The sequence below is a fragment of the Podarcis pityusensis genome, assembly GCF_964106645.2.
Source record: "Podarcis pityusensis genome assembly, chromosome: 18".
NCBI classification, from domain to species: Eukaryota; Metazoa; Chordata; class Lepidosauria; order Squamata; family Lacertidae; genus Podarcis; species Podarcis pityusensis.
This window is the reverse complement of record NC_138043.1, coordinates 8662336-8680917: the sequence shown is the minus strand read 5'-3', so window position 1 is coordinate 8680917 and position 18582 is coordinate 8662336. Positions and strand designations below refer to the sequence as shown.

The 18582-nt window shown below is 49.6% G+C and overlaps 1 protein-coding gene across 11 annotated transcripts in view; it reads right to left on the bottom strand.

The window, feature by feature from the left end:
• The window catches only part of PTPRS (protein tyrosine phosphatase receptor type S), a 186295-nt gene that overhangs the window by 128320 nt on the left and 39393 nt on the right, over positions 1-18582 (bottom strand). For all 11 annotated transcript variants that reach the window (XM_080988706.1, XM_080988712.1, XM_080988710.1 and 8 more), the window contains exon 4: positions 10634-10822. In XM_080988706.1, the coding sequence (XP_080844832.1) occupies positions 10634-10822 (189 nt within the window). The remainder of the gene's footprint in view (positions 1-10633; positions 10823-18582) is intronic.

Genomic DNA, 18582 nt, shown 5'->3' with positions numbered 1-18582 from the left:
TATCCTATTTGCCTGTGAATGGGATTTGCTCCCAGTTTTGCTGCTCCCGGTGAAATTTTACATGTAACGCCATGGGAAGGCAACCTATGGCCCCGGGGCCAGATCCGGCCCAATCGCCTTCTAAATCCAGCCCGCAGACGGTCCAGGAATCAGCCTGTTTTTAATTGAGTAGAATGTGTCCTTTTATTTAAAATGCATCTCTGGGTTATTTGTGGGGCACAGGAATTCATTTATTTCCTCCCAAAAATATAGTCATCCCCCCCACAAGGTCCAAGGGACAGTGGACCAGCCCCCTGCTGAAAAAGTTTGCTGACCCCTGTGTAACGCTGATGAACACTTTTTAGAAAAACCTTTCTCCCCATCGAGATTTCAATCCAGTAAGGCCAACCCTACCATTAGGCAAATTTCCCCTTAATACAGTGGTGCCTCGCAAGACGAAATAAATCCGTTCCGCGAGTCTCTTCGTCTTGCGGTTTTTCGTCTTGCGAAGCACGGCTATTAGCGGCTTAGCGGCTATTAACGGCTTAGCGGCTATTAACGGCTTAGCGGCTTAGCAGCTTTAAGAAAAAGGAAACAAACTCGCAAGAACTCGCAAGACGTTTCGTCTTGCGAAGCAAGCCCATAGGGAAATTCGTCTTGCGGAACGACTCAAAAAACGGAAAACCCTTTCGTCTAGCGAGTTTTTTGTCTTGCGAGGCATTCGTCTTGCGGGGCACCACTGTACTCCATTCCAGTAAGGCCGGCCCTACCATTAGGGAAAATGGCCCAGCCACCTTTAGGCAGCAGATACTGGCATCAGCAGTGGCTGTTCATCCTGTGCGCCACAGAAGCCTGCCTTGCACCCCCTAAACTCGCATTCTTCCCCCTCAGGGGTTTGTATGCGTACGGGATGCTTCGCCAACACCTAGACGGTGTTGCACAAGAAACGGGAGACAGGGATCTCGTCCGTCGCATCAGGCAGCAGTTGCCACGCGCTAGCCCTGAATTGCAGTAACGCCAGGCGGAAGTTCTAATGGGCAGGGCTTTGCTTGGCTCATGAAGAGTTATTTAAACTACTGGGGGTGGGGGCAGAAGGAAAATTTATGAGGGGGGGGGGGAATAAACCAGGACTACAGGGCACAGGTGGCAGATTTTTATTTTTTAAGAAACCTGTTGGAGTTTCACATCTAAGAAGCTGGAGAATATTTGCAAGGTGGGGAAGGAGACAAAGCTGTAGATGACCCCCTCCAGTGCAGGAATAAATTGATTTTGAGAAGAGTTCCTACTTTCCCCAAATACTCACGAACAGTAAAGGTAAAGGTAAAGGGACCCCTGACCATTAGGTCCAGTCATGGCAGACTCTGGGGTTGCAGCACTCATCTTGCTTTATTGGCCGAGGGAGCCGGTTTACAGCTTCCTGGTCATGCGGCCAGCATGACTAAGCCGCTTCTGGCAAACCAGAGCAGCGCACAGAAACGCCGTTTACCTTCCTGCCGGAGTGGTACCTATTTATCTACTTGCACTGGCGTGCTTTCGAACTGCTAGGTTGGTAGGAGCAGGGACTGAGCAACGGGAGCTCACCCCGTCGTGGGGATTCGAACCGCCGACCTTCTGATCGGCAAGTCCTAGGCTCTGTGGTTTAACTCACAGCGCCACCCGTGTCCCTCCTGAACAGTATATTGTGGCAATTGCCCAGAACCTTGCTTCTGGGGCAGTAGGCCAGAGATTTTTATTCGGTGGGCAGGCAGTGGTGGCATCTGACAAGTAAACAAGGTCCATAATTTAAAGGGAGACTTTGTTAATCGAGACCGGGCCGAGAGCTCCCGAAGCAGGAAAGCAAGCAAGGAGCTTGTTTTACTCCTGGACCCCCTTCTTAAAAGGCTGAACCAGTTATAAGGCAATCGTAGAATCAGAGAGCTGTGCAGCTGGATGGGACCCCAAGGGTCATCCAGTCCAACCCCTGCCCCCCTGCATTCATCAGGAATCAGCAGTCACACTGGACTCTATGGCGGGGATGGATTCTCAACTCCCTGGCGGGGGGCTCTTCCTTTAGCCCATCCATTAATAAGCAAAAGTGGCAGGCTGGAGTACAACAGGTGCTGTAGCTTGTTTATTTGAAACCATAGCGGACCCTGCTTAGCTTCACAAATAGGCTAGCTAATTAAACACCCTGCTACTCGGCCAAAAAGGAAGACCCCCAGAGTGGCTTACTTAAAGAAAAGCCAGCCGCTTCCTTCAGGGTCGGAATCTTTAAAAAAAAAAAAACCCACCACAACGCCAAAGGAAAATGCATTGGGAGGGAGAAGATAAGCAAACTCAAGTATTTTATTGCAAATCGTATATGTCTGAGCTGATAAAATGTTATATGTCTGATATAAAAAATGTAGACTACCTTGAGACTACCCGCCAGAAGTCCTTGGACTCATAGTCCTTAGACCAGGGGTCGGCAAACTACGGCCCCCGGGCCAAATCTGGCCCGAGCAGGTCCTGAATCCAGCCCGAGCGGCGATTTAAGAACCTGCCGCGTGGGCAGAGACTACCAGCGATGGCGACAGGAGGAGGAGGCTGAGCAGCCGATCAGACACCGTGCCTGGTTTATCTCAGTGATGTCTGATTGGCAGAGACGTCCCTGCGCCACACTGAGGTAAACCAGGTGTGGCGTCTGATTGGCAGAGCCGCCGCCACTCAGCCTCTTCCTCCTGCCGCTGCCGGGTTCTTAAATGGCCGTGCAGGCCGAGACTTCCGGTGATAATGACGGGAGGAAGAGGCCGAGTGGCGGCGGCTCTGCCGATCAGACACCATGCTTGGTTTACCTCAGCGTGGCACGGGGACGTCTCTGCCAATCAGATGCCTCTCTCCCCATCACCAATCAAATGGCACACCTGGTTTACCTGCGCACTGGGCCGCGGCCAGAGGGGAAGGCTGCGCGTTCCCGTGCGGTGATGGCAGCGCTTAGACGTGCGACAGTGGTAGCGGCGGCTGCTGAATCTCGATGACTTCACGGGGCAGAGCTGGAACCATAGCTGTCAACTGTCCCTTATTTGGCGGGAAAGTCCCTTATCCCAGCGTTGTGTCCCGCTACTGTCCCTTATTGATGACGTCCCTTAAATTTCCCGGGTTTCAAAGGAAGCAGCTCCTCTCCCTCCCTCCCTCCCTGCCGACCAGGGAGGAGGGAGGCTCCAACTGTGTTGCTTGGCTGCGTTGCTCACCCAATAAGGAGCCTAAGAACGACTGGGGGGTGGAGCTTGCATGCCTTGTGCCGATCAAATCGGCCGCGTTGCCTGGGGACTCGCCTTTGCTCAGCGCTTCCCAGCGGAGAGGTGACGGTGGTTTTCCTCGCTGCATCCCCTTTGCCGGGTTGCTGCGCTGTGGGAACCACCGCTTGAGGCTTCGTTTGGCTGCTGGCTGGGCTTTCTGCCTTTGGCTCGGTGGGGCTCAGAAGTTGAATATACCTGTGCTCTGAAAATCCTTTATTTTGGCTGCTGATCCCTCATTTTCGAGGCTGCTGGTCCCCTATTTTCAAATCTGTAAGTTGACAGCTATGGCTGGAACGCCTGCGTGGAGAGGGCCCACTGCCCAGACAGGTGACCGCGCCCGCCCTTCCCACAGGCTCGGAGGCAGGATATGCCTGGTTTACCCCTGGCCAGCTCCCTCTCGCTCCCCGCTCTCTGCCAATTGCCAGCGAGAAGGTGGCGAAGCAGGGGTACACGGCGAGGTGGAGGAGGATGGCGGCAGGCAGGAAAGCAAGGGGATTGGGGCTGGGGAAGAGAAGCCCCCCTCTGCCGGTGTGTGCGCGCGTGTGGTCCGGCCCTCCAAAAGATTTAAGGGACAGCTGGGAAAAACGTTTGCTGACCCCTGCCTCAAACTCTCCACCGTAGCAAACGGGGAAAGCAAAATTAGGAAGCTGTCTAATTGCCTTGTCTGGACAGACCACAACTTTTAATTTTATTTCAGGGATTCCTGCCTCCCCAACCACCTTGCGGTTTCCAGGAAATTTCTAACACACAGTTGTTAAATGTGAAACTCCAAGCTCCAAATCAGTTTGTAGCCGGGGCAAAATGAGACACGAAGCAGTTTTAAGGTAGCTCACGATATTGTGTTAGTGGGGATTCCAGGACAACTTTATTTTATAACTACCGAATTTACCTAATTTTGGAAGAGTTTGCATTTTCTTCTTTTCCTGGTAAACAGCCATGAGGTTTGAGACGCCGGTAATTTTTGCTTTTAGGTGCCTACGACAACCTCCCAGGTCACAAAGGTTTTGTTAAAAATGGCAGAATATCCCTACTGAAATAAAGACGTTAGTAGAAGAGTCAAGCCGCATGCCTACTTTGTAAGGGTGTGGGAAGCTGTTAAAAGAAGGAATTAGTTTTTAGGGTGGGAGGAGGGTGGGGCAGGCAACAGGTTTGGGGTTGACTGGTTGTCATTTTAAAAAAAAAGAACTACTAATATTTAAGAAAATGAAGAATTGACTTGATTTATGTGGAAAGCACACTTACCAAAGGTGTCTGAGTGAAATAAAATTAAAAAGGAAACAGAAAAGGGGAAAAAAATTAAAAGTGTGGTTATAAGCCAGTTACTTTTAAAATAAATATTTCCAAAAAAACTAAAGCCAACGAACCCAACACAGGACAGGACATAGATAAGACAGAGGTTATCACATACAGAAATTTAGACATTGATTCCCAGACATGACAGCTGAGGTTCCCCACCGCCTCCCCAAACGAGTAGAGGAGACACAGTTCATCCTTACCTTCTGAAAAGGTTTACTTTGAGAGTTATTGGAGGAGAGAAACTGCCGCACTCTCACCGCCGTGTCTCTGCATGAGCCATTGATTGGGGGGATGGCATACTCAAAAGAGGAAGGCACCAGGCCAGGGACTCACACAGAGAAGCAACATGGAGTATTCACCATGTTGGCCATTTTGCGGGGCGGTCGGAGGGACACTCTCCCTCCAAACATGCTATCAGGCACCATTTCGCCTGGTGTTCGCGCGATGCAAACGTCCAGTCTGCGCCCAGGTCTTCTGCTCTTCCTCACGAGTCGCCTGTGGCTAGCACAAGCTTCGAGGCTTGCAACCGGCAAACACCACAGAGCACCCCTCTCTCCCTCCTGAAGCGCAAATAGTCATCTCTGCACCGCCACAAGAAACACATGCACAAAAATCGACCTTCCCAGGCCTGCCAAAATTAAGTCTGGCGTCTTTCCTCCGTTTTGAGAAGACTCACACTAAAGCTTTCTCAAGTTCAATGGGGAAAAGACATTGGAGGGGGGGGTCTCTTCTGCTGTCAGGAGGGTCCTGGCTGGGCTTAGCTGGCGGAGACGTGAGGCCCCACCAGCACCCATCACAGACCCCCCGTCCCCTTACAGATGTTGCGGACTGGCTGGATGCTGATAACTGGTGGGAACGTCACATACATACGTAATAGACTATCTTTATAGAATTCTTTCAAACAATAACAAGTTCAAAATGAAATCTTAGACTCAAAGTCTCTGAAAGTCCATAGCCAAATGGGCTCATACCTTAGCCTTTTCTGACAAGGATTCTGAAGACATTCTCTGCGATGTACCTGCACTGGATTTTGATACGGGTCCTTCTAACGTGAATTTTCCACAACTTCTTAATTCACAGAAGCGCAAGATTCGCTATGAATTTCGTGCCTCTTTACTCTCCAATTATCTTAAATCTAGCCACGTACCGGGGGGGGGGGGGGGCTGAGATTGCAGAAAGTGCCAACCTTATTTGTTAATGACATTGAGTTGAAACAGAAATGGATAGCCATTCTTAACAAATGTTCCTTTGATTTAATGTTACTGTTAGTTCAGAGGTCTAAAGCGGAGGTTGTAGCGGGTTGCGAACGCTGCGGGTTGCGAACCTGCACGAATCACATTTGCAACCCGAGCGTCCACTGTAGTAGAGTTTACTTGCATTGACGCCACCAGAAATATTGGGGTGGGGTAGACCGAGGTGAAGACTCTTAATCTCAGGGTTGTGGGTTTCGAGCCCCACGTTGGGGAAAAGATTCCTGCATAGCAGGGGGTTGGACTAGATGACTCTGGGGGACCCTTCCATCTTTTCAACTCTATGATGGCCACCAATTCAGATGAGGATCGGACAAATTCATGGAGGGTGTGTGTGTAAAAGTATCCATGACCACCAGTAATGATGGATAGGATTTCCCTCCAGGATCAGAGACAGTTAAGTGCTTCTACGCATCAGTTTCTGGGACTCACAAATGGAGTTTTCTCGTTTGGGGAATCTGTTTGGCCTCTGGAGAACAGGATGCTGGACTAGGCAACCCTTTCATGCAAACACACACACATAACGCACATACCGCTTTGGTCTGATCCAGATTCAGGCTTCTCCTGGCGTTCTTAATTAAAACGGCATTCCTCAAAACGGAACGTTTTAACGTGCAGGGACTGGCAGTGTTTCAAAGCACTTTTTGCACAAAGCACTTGTTTTAATGAAATCTTGGACCTGCCAGAATGCAAAATGCAGCGGTTCGCGCTGGGGCGGGGGCAGGAGAGAGAAAGAGAGAGAGAGGAGCAGAATGGGAGGCAACGAAGGAATGAATCAACTCCGGCCACCCATTAAGCAAGACGGCTAACTCATGCCAGAAAGGAAAGCGAAAAGGGAGAGGACAAATTAGGCGGTTGTCAGGCTTCCAGAAATTCCAACGCAGCCAGCGTTTCCGACGGGAGGGGGGCGGCTTGCCGCCTGGCAGGCTGGTTTGCAAAAGGGCTGTTTGTTTGCCGGGTGCTGCTAAGCTCGGCTCGCCGCACGGGGGTCTGCTGCCCTACAGAAAGGGGCTTTTAAACAGGGCCTTGAGAGAGGTGCACAGGGTTCCCCTTCCAATCCTAAACGTTCCCGCAGCGACATCGGAACAAAGGGCAGGTTCATGTTGCCGCTGTGAGACGAGAGCCGGGTTTGAGGCCTTCGTGCCAATCTAACTGTGGCTCCTGCGTTGCACGGGGTTGGACTTGACGGCCCTTGGGGGTCCCGTCCAACAACGCTATAATGCTATGGTTCTGTGAAGCCCTAATCCACCTGGGTTCAGTGTAACTCAGGGACTGCCTGAGCCTTTACATCCCGGCTGGATCGCCGAGATCACCTGCAGGAGCAACACCGGAAATTCCCCTCAGTTGGCAAGGCTCCTCTGACAGCAGCAAGAAACTTTATTGCCATCGGTACAGTCTTGTGGAACTGCCTGCCACTGGAGAGCCAGCAGGAGGCCTGCGCCAAACGTTTTGGTTCCGTCAGGCTTACGCAAGGAACATGTCTTTCCACAACGGCTAGCTGATTTCTGATTTTAACTTTTTATATGTTTTTTTTAATTGTATGGCTTCAAGGTACTATTGCAGCAAACTAATAGCTGTATATACCGTATTGGCCTGAATATAAGGCGCAGGTCAGGTCTGTGTCCAGGGCAGCTGTCTACCAGCCCCATCTGGTACGCAGGCTGAGACCCTACCTGCCTGCGCACTGTTTCGCCAGAGTGGTGCATGCTTTAGTTATCTCCTGCTTGGACTACTGCAGTGCGCGCTACGTGGGGCTACCTTTGAAGGTCACCCGGGAAACTGCAACTAATCCAGAATGCAGTTTTTTAAGGGTGCAGAGAAGTATAACTTTCCGAGGGGCTAAACTACAGTTCTCAGGATTTTAGCAGAGTGAATCATAGAATCATAGAGTTGGAAGAGAGCACAAGGGCCATCGAGTCCAACCCCCTGCCAAGCAGGAAACACCATCAGAGCACTCCTGACATATGGTTGTCAAGCCTCTGCTTAAAGACCTCCAAAGAAGGAGACTCCACCACACTCCTTGGCAGCAAATTCCACTGTCGAACAGCTCTTGCTGTCAGGAAGTTCTTCCTAATGTTTAGGTGGAATCTTCTTTCTTGTAGTTTGGATCCATTGCTCCGTGTCCGCTTCTCTGGAGCAGCAGAAAACAACCTTTCTCCCTCCTCTATGTGACATCCTTTTATATATTTGAACATGGCTATCATATCACCCCTTAACCTCCTCTTCTCCAGGCTAAACATGCCCAGCTCCCTTAGCCGTTCCTCATAAGGCATCGTTTCCAGGCCTTTGACCATTTTGGTTGCCCTCCTCTGGACACGTTCCAGTTTGTCAGTGTCCTTCTTGAACTGTGGTGCCCAGAACTGGACACAGTACTCCAGGTGAGGCCTGACCAGAGCAGAATACAGTGGCACTATTACTTCCCTTGATCTAGATGCTATACTCCTATTGATGCAGCCCAGAATTGCATTGGCTTTTTTAGCTGCCGCGTCACACTGTTGGCTCATGTCAAGTTTGTGGTCAACCAAGACTCCTAGATCCTTTTCACATGTACTGCTCTCAAGCCAGGTGTCACCCATCTTGTATTTGTGCCTCTCGTTTTTTTTGCCCAAGTGCAATACTTTACATTTCTCCCTGTTAAAATTCATCTTGTTTGTTTTGGCCCAGTTCTCTAATCTGTCAAGGTCGTTTTGAAGTGTGATTCTGAGTGGGGGAAGCTAAGTGCTTTAAATGGATGGGGTTCATCTCTGCTGGCCACCTGTTCAGGATTTCTTTTTGCAAGCAGAGGACTCGTGTTTGGAGATTGCAGTTGGGAAACAAAACAGTGCAGAATCACTGAATCGTAGAGTTGAAGCGCCATCTCATCCAACCTCCTTCAATGCAGGAATCTCAACAAAAGCATGGCTTTCTTTAGCCGTACAAAGAGGAAACAAGGAGGTCTCCGTGTTGGAACTAAGAGCGGCCGACACCCCAAAGCTAAACACACACAAACACAGTTACACAACACACAACCAGGGGAGGGAACACAACGAACGTCGAGGAAACAACTCTGAACGCAAAGCCACATGGAAACACATCACGAGACGCAAAACCGCAACTCAAAATTAACTGAAGGGCAGGTAAACAAACGGACAGGTGGAAGCAGGAGCCTCACCTGCAGCGATTCCTGCAGCTCAGAAGGGTTGAACTAGATGTCCTTTGGGTGTACCCCTTCCAACTCTACCGTTCTTTGATCTGTTTGGGCAGCACACCCTGTGTGTTGTTTAATGTGGCATACTGCTTAGTGTGTTGGTTAGGGGGTTGGAGCAGGACCCGGGAGAAGCTGGGTTCGAATTCTCACTCAGCCATGAAGCTCTTTGTGTGTGACCTTGCACCAGTCACCACCTCTCAGCCTAACCTACTTCGCAGGGTTACTGCGAGGATAAATTGGGTTTGGAGAACCTTTTGCACCACCTCTTTGGGGGGAAAGGCGGTACCTATAAATGCGATAAATAAATGAATGAAAAAATAAGCGCGGAGAGCTGAATTTAAGAAATGGAAACCAACACAGATTCATCTGTCCCTTGATATAAGAGACGGGAGGCAAGCACTCCTGAAAAATGAGAGGATGGAAAAGACCCAACAAATGACTCAGAATTTCATGTGGTCGTTTCTACATCCGTTACTCCGGTCACAAAGCCCAGGTAGCGGCAGCAGAGTCCTGGGCCCACGACGTCCCTCAAAACATCGCACCAGCCGCCACCCTAGCTTCCAAACTGCCACAAACATTCACACAAGTGGGTTTGTAACACTTAACCCTGGCAAAGGCCATTTAAATGCAACCCTGGCAAAGGCCATTTAAATGCCAGCATGTTAAGCGCTATATGTATGAAGGAGCAGGTCAATTCTGTGTCCAGGGCAGCTGTTTATCAGCTCCATCTGGTACGCAGGATGAGACCCTCCCTGCCCATGGACTGTCTCACCAGAGTGGTGCATGCTCTAGTTATCTCCCGCTTGGACTCCTGCAATGCGCTCTACGTGGGGCTACCTTTGAAGGTGACCCGGAAACTACAACTAATCCAGAATGCAGCAGCTAGATTGGTGATGGGGAGCGGCCGCAGAGACCATATAACACCGGTCTTGAAAGACCTACATTGGCTCCCAGTACATTTCCGAGCACAATTCAAAGTGTTGGTGCAGACCTTGAAAGCCCTAAACAGCCTCAAAGGCCCGGTATACCTGAAGGAGCATCTCCATCCCCATCGTTCTACCCGGACACTGAGGTCCAGATCCGAGGGCCTTCTGGCGGTTCCCTCCCTGCGAGAAGCCAAGTTACAGGGAACCAGGGAGAGGGCCTTCTCAGTAGTGGCACCCGCCCTGTGGAACGCCCTCCCACCAGATGTCAAAGAGAAAAACAACTACCAGACTTTTAGACGACATCTGAAGGCAGCCCTGTTTATGGAAGCTTTTAATGTGGCTGGGGAAACCCAGCCAGATGGGCGGGGTATAAATAATAAATTATTATTATTATTCCTGAAAGAGGCAGTGCTAGCATAGTGGTTAGAATTCCAGCCCCGGACCTGGGAGATCAGGGTTCAAATCCTCACTAGGCCATGGATCTCCCTGGGGGCCAGTCGCTGCCTCTCAGACAAGGTGGGATGCCACCTTGAGCTTGCTGGAGAATATACGGACGCAATAAATCAATATATATAAGACCTTGTGATCCCCCAATCCTTTCCCAGAGTCAGCTTGGGGTTCCAAAGAGGACTCTCTGGCACAGAGAGTGGTTTACTCTGCAGACAGCACACACGAATGTCTGAGCAGGATCTTGACCGAAGCGTCACCTGCCCCACCAAGCCGACCATTTAGCCTCACCTGATCTCAGCTGCTTTATCCTTCCGTTGCTGGCGCTGGGGTCGACGGGCAGGAAATCTTTGAACCACGTGATCTCTGGATCTGGGTTCCCACTGGCTGCGCAGAGCATGGTGGCGGTCCTGGTGCGCTCCACCACTTTCAGCTGGGGTCCCATGTCGATGATGGGGAAGCCAGAAGGAAGCTGGTCCTCTGTTCAAAACGACACGGGCAAAAGGGGAAAGGGTTAGACTCTGCGGAGGCGTCAGGAGGTGGCATTCTCTGCGAAGGGCTCCGGGAGGCATGGGAAACTGTGACTCGGGGAGGCATGGGAAATTGCGACTCGGGGAGGCATGGGAAATTGCGACTCGGGGAGGCATGGGAAATTGCGACTTGGGGAGGCATGGGAAATTGCGACTCGGGGAAGCATGGGAAACTGCGACTCAGGGAAGCATGGGAAATTGCGACTCAGGGAGGCGTGGGAAATTGCGACTCGGGGAAGCGTGGGAAATTGTGACTCGGGGAAGCGTGGGATATTGCGACTCGAGGAAGCATGGGAAATTGTGACTCGGGGAAGTGTGGGATATTGCGGCTCGGAGAAGCATGGGATATTGCGACTCGGGGAAGCATGGGAAATTGCAACTCGGGGAAGCATGGGAAACTGCGACTCGGGGAAGCATGGGAAATTGCGACTCAGGGAGGCATGGGAAATTGTGACTTGGGGAAGCATGGGGAACTGTGACTCAGGGAAGCATGGGAAATTATGACTCAGGGAGGCATGGGAAATTGCAACCCGGGGAGGCATGGGAAATTGCGACCCGGGGAGGCATGGGAAACTGCGACTCGGGGAGGCATGGGAAACTGCGACTCAGGGAGGCATGGGAAATTGCGACTCCCATGCACCCCGGTAGGAAATGCTCTCTTATAAGAACATTAGCAGCTGGATCAGGCTCATATATTCCAGCATCCTGTTCTCCCAGTGGCCGACCAGACGCCCCAATGGGAAGTCCACAAGCAAGATGGGAAGTCCACAGCTGCAGCTCCCTTCCCCTTGCAGTATTCAGAAGTATACTGCCTTTGACAGTGGAGACAGAACATTGTGGCTAGGAGCCATCCTCTTTTAAAGCATCCCAAGTTGTGCCCATCACTGCCTCTTGTGGAAGGGAGTTCCACAGTTTAACTTTTAAAATGAGTCTGCATTTTAAATTCCATTTTAACCTGTATTTTAAATTGTTTTTTCCCGTTATGTTTTTCCTGTAATTTTACTGGTGTTAGCCGCCCTGAGCCCGGGAAGGGCGGGGTAAAAATAAAAAAATATTATTATTATTATTAACTGTACACTGTCATGAAGAAGTACTTTTTTTTTGCCTCTCCTCAGCTTTGCCAGATGCCCACAAGTCCTTGTGTTAGGAGACAGGGAAAAATACTTCCCCCTGCTCGCTCTCTCAATTCCCTGCGTCACCACCTCTGCCTCAGACCATAAGAATTTGGTTTGGCATCCTCAAAGAAAGGAGCCACAACTCGTTCCTTTGCACAATGTAATCTCAGGCTTCTGGAGCACACAAAACACCCAACGTCGCTGGCAGGCAATGGGCAAATACGGTGTGATCTCACGGGTAAACTGGTCCCCAGTTGCTAAGGTCTTTAAGAGTAACGCCTTGGACTTGGTCCAGCAACAAACTGGCAACCGGTTCTGAGCACAGGCACCATGTGCCATGCGCAGGCAAGGCCTCACCCCTGTCAGCAATTGCGCCGCAGCATTCTGCACTAACCGCAGCTTCCGAAACGTGAGGGAAGTGTGCATCGAATCAGATGGACCGAAGACCAATACAGTCGCACCTTGGAAGTCAAACGGAATCCGTTCCGGAAGTCCGCCGGAGTTCCAAAACGTTCCAAAAGCAAAGCACGGCTTCTGATTGGCTGCAGGAAACTTCTGCAGCCAATCGGAAGCCCCGTCGGAAGTTTGGCTTCCAAAAATAGTTCGCAAACCAGGACAGTCAATTCCGGGTTTGCAACGTTAACAACAACGGGAAGATTCACAAGGCAGAACTGGGCATGCGCTTAGGGCACTAGGAAATCAGGGGAGCATACACACAAATTTATTATTATTATTATTATTATTATTATTATTATTATTATGGAATTTGGACACTTTATAGTTTTTTTTAAAAAACCAAAACTTAGGAGCCATCATTGGGGGAAAAAATCAGAACATAGGCTTCTTTGAACTCCACACTATTCCCCCATTTTTTCCTCTTCTCTTTTTATCACTTGTCCCCCAGCTAAACTCGATTATTCTATCAATCATAAATATTAATTATTACGGATATAGTCTTCACAGTGGATTAGTTCTGATTCGTACTTGGTTGCCTATGGAGGCGGGCGCTGTAATATTTCCAGGATTTGATCTGGGCGAAGGGTTGGAGTTCAGAATAGAAAGATAAGGTTTTAGCATAATATGAGGGAGGGGAAGGGAGGGAGAGAAAAGCTGCCTCTCTCCACACAGGCGCCAGCAAACTTTTTCAGCAGGGGGCCGGTCCACCGTCCCTCAGACCTTGTGGGGGGCCGGACTATATGGGGGGGGGGAATGAATGAATTCCTATGCCCCACAAATAACCCAGAGATGCATTTTAAATAAAAGCACACATTCTACTCATGTAAAAACGCGCCGATTCCCAGACTGTCCACGGGCCGGAATGAGAACGCGATTGGGCCGGATCCAGTCCCCGGGCCTACCCATGCTCCACACCATTCAGAATTTCCTATGCATTCATCCGAAGCGCACCCGGCAGCCGGTTTGTTTGCATCATTCCATGTGGAGCGGGGAACATCTTGCACCTGATTGGCTGGATGTGACATCATGCTCTGAAGCTTCCACCTCCTCTGCTCAGATGCCGCCCTTTCCCGAAGCTTGTTAATTCCACAAACTAATTAATCTGCCAAGAGATAGATCAGCCCCTCTTGACAGGCAGGAGGAGGGTGGGTGGATATTATATGAGCGGGGAGATCAGGGAGGGAGGGCAGCGAAGGGAGGGTGCTTGCGACAACTATTATTACGGAGTGTTTCTAATTAAACAAAAATGTTAATCTTGTGGCACATTGTGCAGAATTCCTCGGAGTTTAATTAAAACAACCGCGGCTGGAGGCGTGATCAGATTCGAGATGAGATCTGCGAAGGACGTGGTTCCCAGAGGCTGGCACATGCCACCAGCCGGGGGTGGGGGAATAGGGGGGAAGACGAGAGCCCCCCACCCACCTGAGAAGGGCGCTGCTGGCATGCAAAAACAGGGACCACCGGTGCGCATGTAAACACCCAAAACGCCCGGGGTTCCCAACAAGCAATCGATCAAGCCTTGCAGCTAGAATTTTGCTGGCCAAAAATTGGAAACTACAAGAAGTGCCAACAGTGGAAGATTGGCAGATGAAGATGATGGACTTTTTGGAGCTAGCCGACGCGACCGGAAGAGTCCGCGACCAGAAGGAGTATCAAGAGGAATGGAAGAAATTTAAAGATTATTTAGTTAAATATGTTAAGATAACTTAAACAGAAATACTTGGGAGTAACAGATTGGCCTAGGATTTCAATATGTGATATTGTGAAGACTATGGATAAAAGTCAAAATGAAAAGGAAGAAAGATGTTAATTGACCAAGTAAATTCTATGTGAAAATAGTTTTGGGAAACTGCTACAATGATCTACAGTGGTACCTCAGGTACCTCAGGTTAACTTAATTCATTCGGGAGGTCCGTACTTAACCTGAAACTGTTCTTAACCTGAAGCACCACTTTAGCTAATGGGGCGTCCCGCTGCTGTCGCGATTTCTGTTCTCATCCTGAAGCAAAGTTCTTAATCCAAGGTATTATTTCTGGGTTAGTGGAGTCTGTAACCTGAAGCGTATGTAACCTGAAGTGTATGTAACCCGAGGTACCACTGTATATGGAAACTCAGCCAGGGGGATTCAAGGAAGTCACCCAACAATGATAACAAAAGTGGATTTTTTTACAGCTTGGATATATGTTTGTTTGCTTGTTTTTTGATGTTTTCTTTTTTTGTTTGTGGATATGTTTGTTATAAATTTGGAAAACTAATAAAATAAAAAATCGATCAAGCCTTGCGATCTGGCACAGCATCCTGTTTGACGCTGCTCTCGGCAGGTTCAGTGGCAGACTGGCATCTGAGGGCAAAGCTCTCAACGCCTGCTCGCTGGCAAACTCAAACTCAGGACGTGGTTCCTGCCCAAACCTTTGATGCTCAGATTGGGGCGATGAAGGAGCCAAAGGCAGACAGGCAGGCACCACGCAAGCAAAGGCGTTGAAGGAAGAGGTGTTAGTGCCTCATCAGAGATGGCTGCCTGTTGTCTTTGTCCATGGAGTGTTCTTGGCAGGGATAGAATCATAGAATCCTAGAGTTGGAAGAGACCACATGGGCCATCGAGTCCAACCCCCTGCCAAGCAGGAAACACCATCAGAGCACTCCTGACATATGGTTGTCAAGCCTCTGCTTAAAGACCTCCAAAGAAGGAGACTCCACCACACTCCTTGGCAGCAAATTCCACTGTCAAACAGCTCTTACTGTCAGGAAGTTCTTCCTAATGTTTAGGTGGAATCTTCTTTCTTGTAGTTTGGATCCATTGCTCCGTGTCCGCTTCTCTGGAGCAGCAGAAAACAACCTTTCTCCCTCCTCTATGTGACATCCTTTTATATATTTGAACATGGCTATCATATCACCCCTTAACCTCCTCTTCTCCAGGCTAAACATGCCCAGCTCCCTTAGCCGTTCCTCATAAGGCATCGTTTCCAGGCCTTTGACCATTTTGGTTGCCCTCCTCTGGACACGTTCCAGTTTGTCAGTGTCCTTCTTGAACTGTGGTGCCCAGAATTGGACACAGTACTCCAGGTGAGGTCTGACCAGAGCAGAATACAGTGGCACTATTACTTGCCTTGAATGATACTGGAGTGGCTTGCCGGTTCCTACTCCAGGTGGATCACGTTTGGTCAAAACTCTCCACTATGACCTGTCCATCTTGGGTGGCCCTGCACGGCATGGCTCATAGCTTCTCTGAGTTATTCAAGCCCCTTCGCCACGGCAAGGAAGTAATCCATGAAGGAACAACAAAGGTCAACAAATGCCAACAAAGGTTCGTATAGTTAAAGCCATGGTTTTCCCAGTAGTGATGTACGGAAGTGAGAGCTGGACCATAAAGAAGGTTGATCGCCGAAGAATGGATGCTTTTGAATTCTGGTGCTGGAAGAGACTCTTGAGAGTCCCATGGACTGCAAGAAGATCCAGCCTCTCCATTCTGAAGGAAATCAGCCCTGAGTGCTCACTGGAAGGACAGATCCTGAAGCTGAGGCTCCAAGACTTTGGCCACCTCATGAGAAGAGAAGACTCCCTGGAAAAGACCCTGTTGTTGGGAAAGATGGAGGGCACAAGGAGAAGGGGACGACAGAGGACGAGATGGTGGGACAGTGTTCTCGAAGCTACCAGCATGAGTTTGACCAAACTGCGGAAGGCAGTGGAAGACAGGAGTGCCTGGTGTGCTCTGGTCCAGGGGGTCACGAAGAGGCGGACACGACTAAACAACAATAACAACAGAGATGGATGGGGATGGTTTTTGACAAGTCCAGAGGCAGCGTTGGTGGCCGAACAGGCAGGGTGGGTGAGCCGGAACCAGCCTCCAACAGGGGAAGCCTGTGCCTTGAATTCCTTCACGCAACGCAGGGCTGAACTGCGAAGGAGGCAGCGATGGGCTCCAACTTGCATGGCTTTGAAAGGGGGTTAGTCTATTGCATGGGGGAAAATAATGCTCCACTGTTGGGGGCGGTGATGCTCCAGAAAACCAGTTGCTTGCAGGCTGCAGGAGGAAAGAATTGCTCTCGTGCAGGGGTCAGCAAACTTTTTCAGCAGGGGGCTGGTCCACTGTCCCTCAGGCCTTGTGGGGGGGCCGGACCACATTTTGAAAAAAATAATAATGAACGAATTCCTATGCCCCACAAATAACCCAGAGATGCATTTTAAATAAAAGGACACATTCTACTCGTGTAAAAACACGCTGATTCCTGGACAGTCCATGGGCCGGATTGAGAAGGCGATTAGGAGGGAGAGCATTTGCCGATGACTTAGTATTGACGTCACAGGAGCCAGAATCTAGTACCAAAAGGGTTTTAGAACTGATTCAAGAATTTGGTCAGGTTGCAGGATTCAAACTGAATAAGTTAAAAACCAAGGTTTTAGAGAAAAATTTAACACCGATTGAGAGAGATATTGCAAAATTAATGAATGTTAGAATGATGTTAGAATGAAGTTAGGTGGTTTAAGCAGTAATGCTATAAAGGTGTATGTAAAAATGGATTGATAACAGGTGAAAATTTAAAGTTATAGTATATTAAGTTAAAGGATTAAGAGAAAATAAAGAGGGAAAGAAATTGCTGAATTAACTAATTGAATTGGAATACAAAAAAGGGAGGTATGAGGAGGTCAGGGAAACAAGGATATGAATGTAAGGCATGGAAAGATTGATCTATTTTTTTTAAGTGTTTTTTATTCTTTTATTCTGTATTTTGTATTTTTCTTGTATTTTTACTTCTGTCTTTTGTTTTTGCTTTTCTTGTTTTTATGTAATTCTTTTTTTCTGAAATGTTAATAAATATCATTTAAAAAAAAAAAAGAGAAGGCGATTGGGACGGATCCGGCCCCCGGGCCTTAGTTTGCCTACCCATGCTCCACACCATTCAGAATTTTCTGTGCATTCATCCGAAGCGCACCCGGCAGCTCTTGTGCTTGGATCGCCTGGTTAGCCCCAGGATGCTGGAAAAGATGGACCCCCTCTGGCCTGATCCAGCGCACCTCTTCCTGCATTCTTATTTGATGCATGCAAAGACTTGGCCTTATGCTTGTGCAACGCTGCATTCCCCGCTGTCACCAAACTTTGGTTGAAAGCACACATTGTGCCTTGGCAAAGTGAGGGGGCTGCTTTCAGGTCAGGCCTTTGGGGGTCTGCGTTTGTCTTGGAACAGGTACAACGCAGACGTCAGTCGCCTCTCCTTGGGATGATGTCACCCCTACACGGCCACATCTGCAGGGCTTGGTCTTCTCTGTTCGCAGCAGCGCTTTCCCAGAGGGCTCTCCCCCTGGCTGTGCACCCCTTGTTGTCCGTCCGTCCCCGACTCTCCTTGCTGGAAACGGCCGCTCGTTAAGTGAAAGTGCAAAGGTCTTCCAGGGACGCCGACAGCTGCTGCTTTGCAGCTCTTTTAATAGGGTGCATTGAGAAACAAACGGAAAAGGCCGATCCCACGCGAAGGATCGTTGAAAATAAAACTGCCGATATCATAACGCTGATAAGAAAATCTGGGAGCAGCCGAGTTTGGAATACCGTGAAGAGTTCTGGGTGCCTTGGTCCAAAAAGGGTATCATGGAGTTGGGAAAAGGTTCAGGAAAGGAAAACCAGACTCGTAGAGTTGTAAAGTCGGAAGGGGCCATGAGGGTCTCATCCAGTAGCCCGACCCGTTGCAATGTAAGAATATTTTGCCCCGTGTGGGGATCGAACCCACAACCCTGAGATTAAGAGTCTCGTGCTCTACCAACTGAAAATGATCAAGGGGATGGACCGATTCCCCTGCAAAGAGAGGTTGCTACCTCTCAGGGTTGTTGTCGGGGATAAATGAGAAAAGGGAGAACCAGGCACAGGCCACCTTGAGCTCCTTGGGGCAACAGGTGGGAAATAAATGCAATAATAATACAGTGGGACGCGGGTGGCGCTGTGGGTTAAATCACAGAGCCTAGGACTTGCCGATCAGAAGGTCGGCGGTTCGAATCCCCACGACGGGGTGAGCTCCCGTTGCTCAGTCCCTGCTCCTGCCAACCTAGCAGTTCAAAAGTGCGTCAAAGTGCAAGTAGATAAATAGGTACCACTCTGGCGGGAAGGTAAACGGCGTTTCTGTGCGCTGCTCTGGTTCGCCAGAAGCGGCTTAGT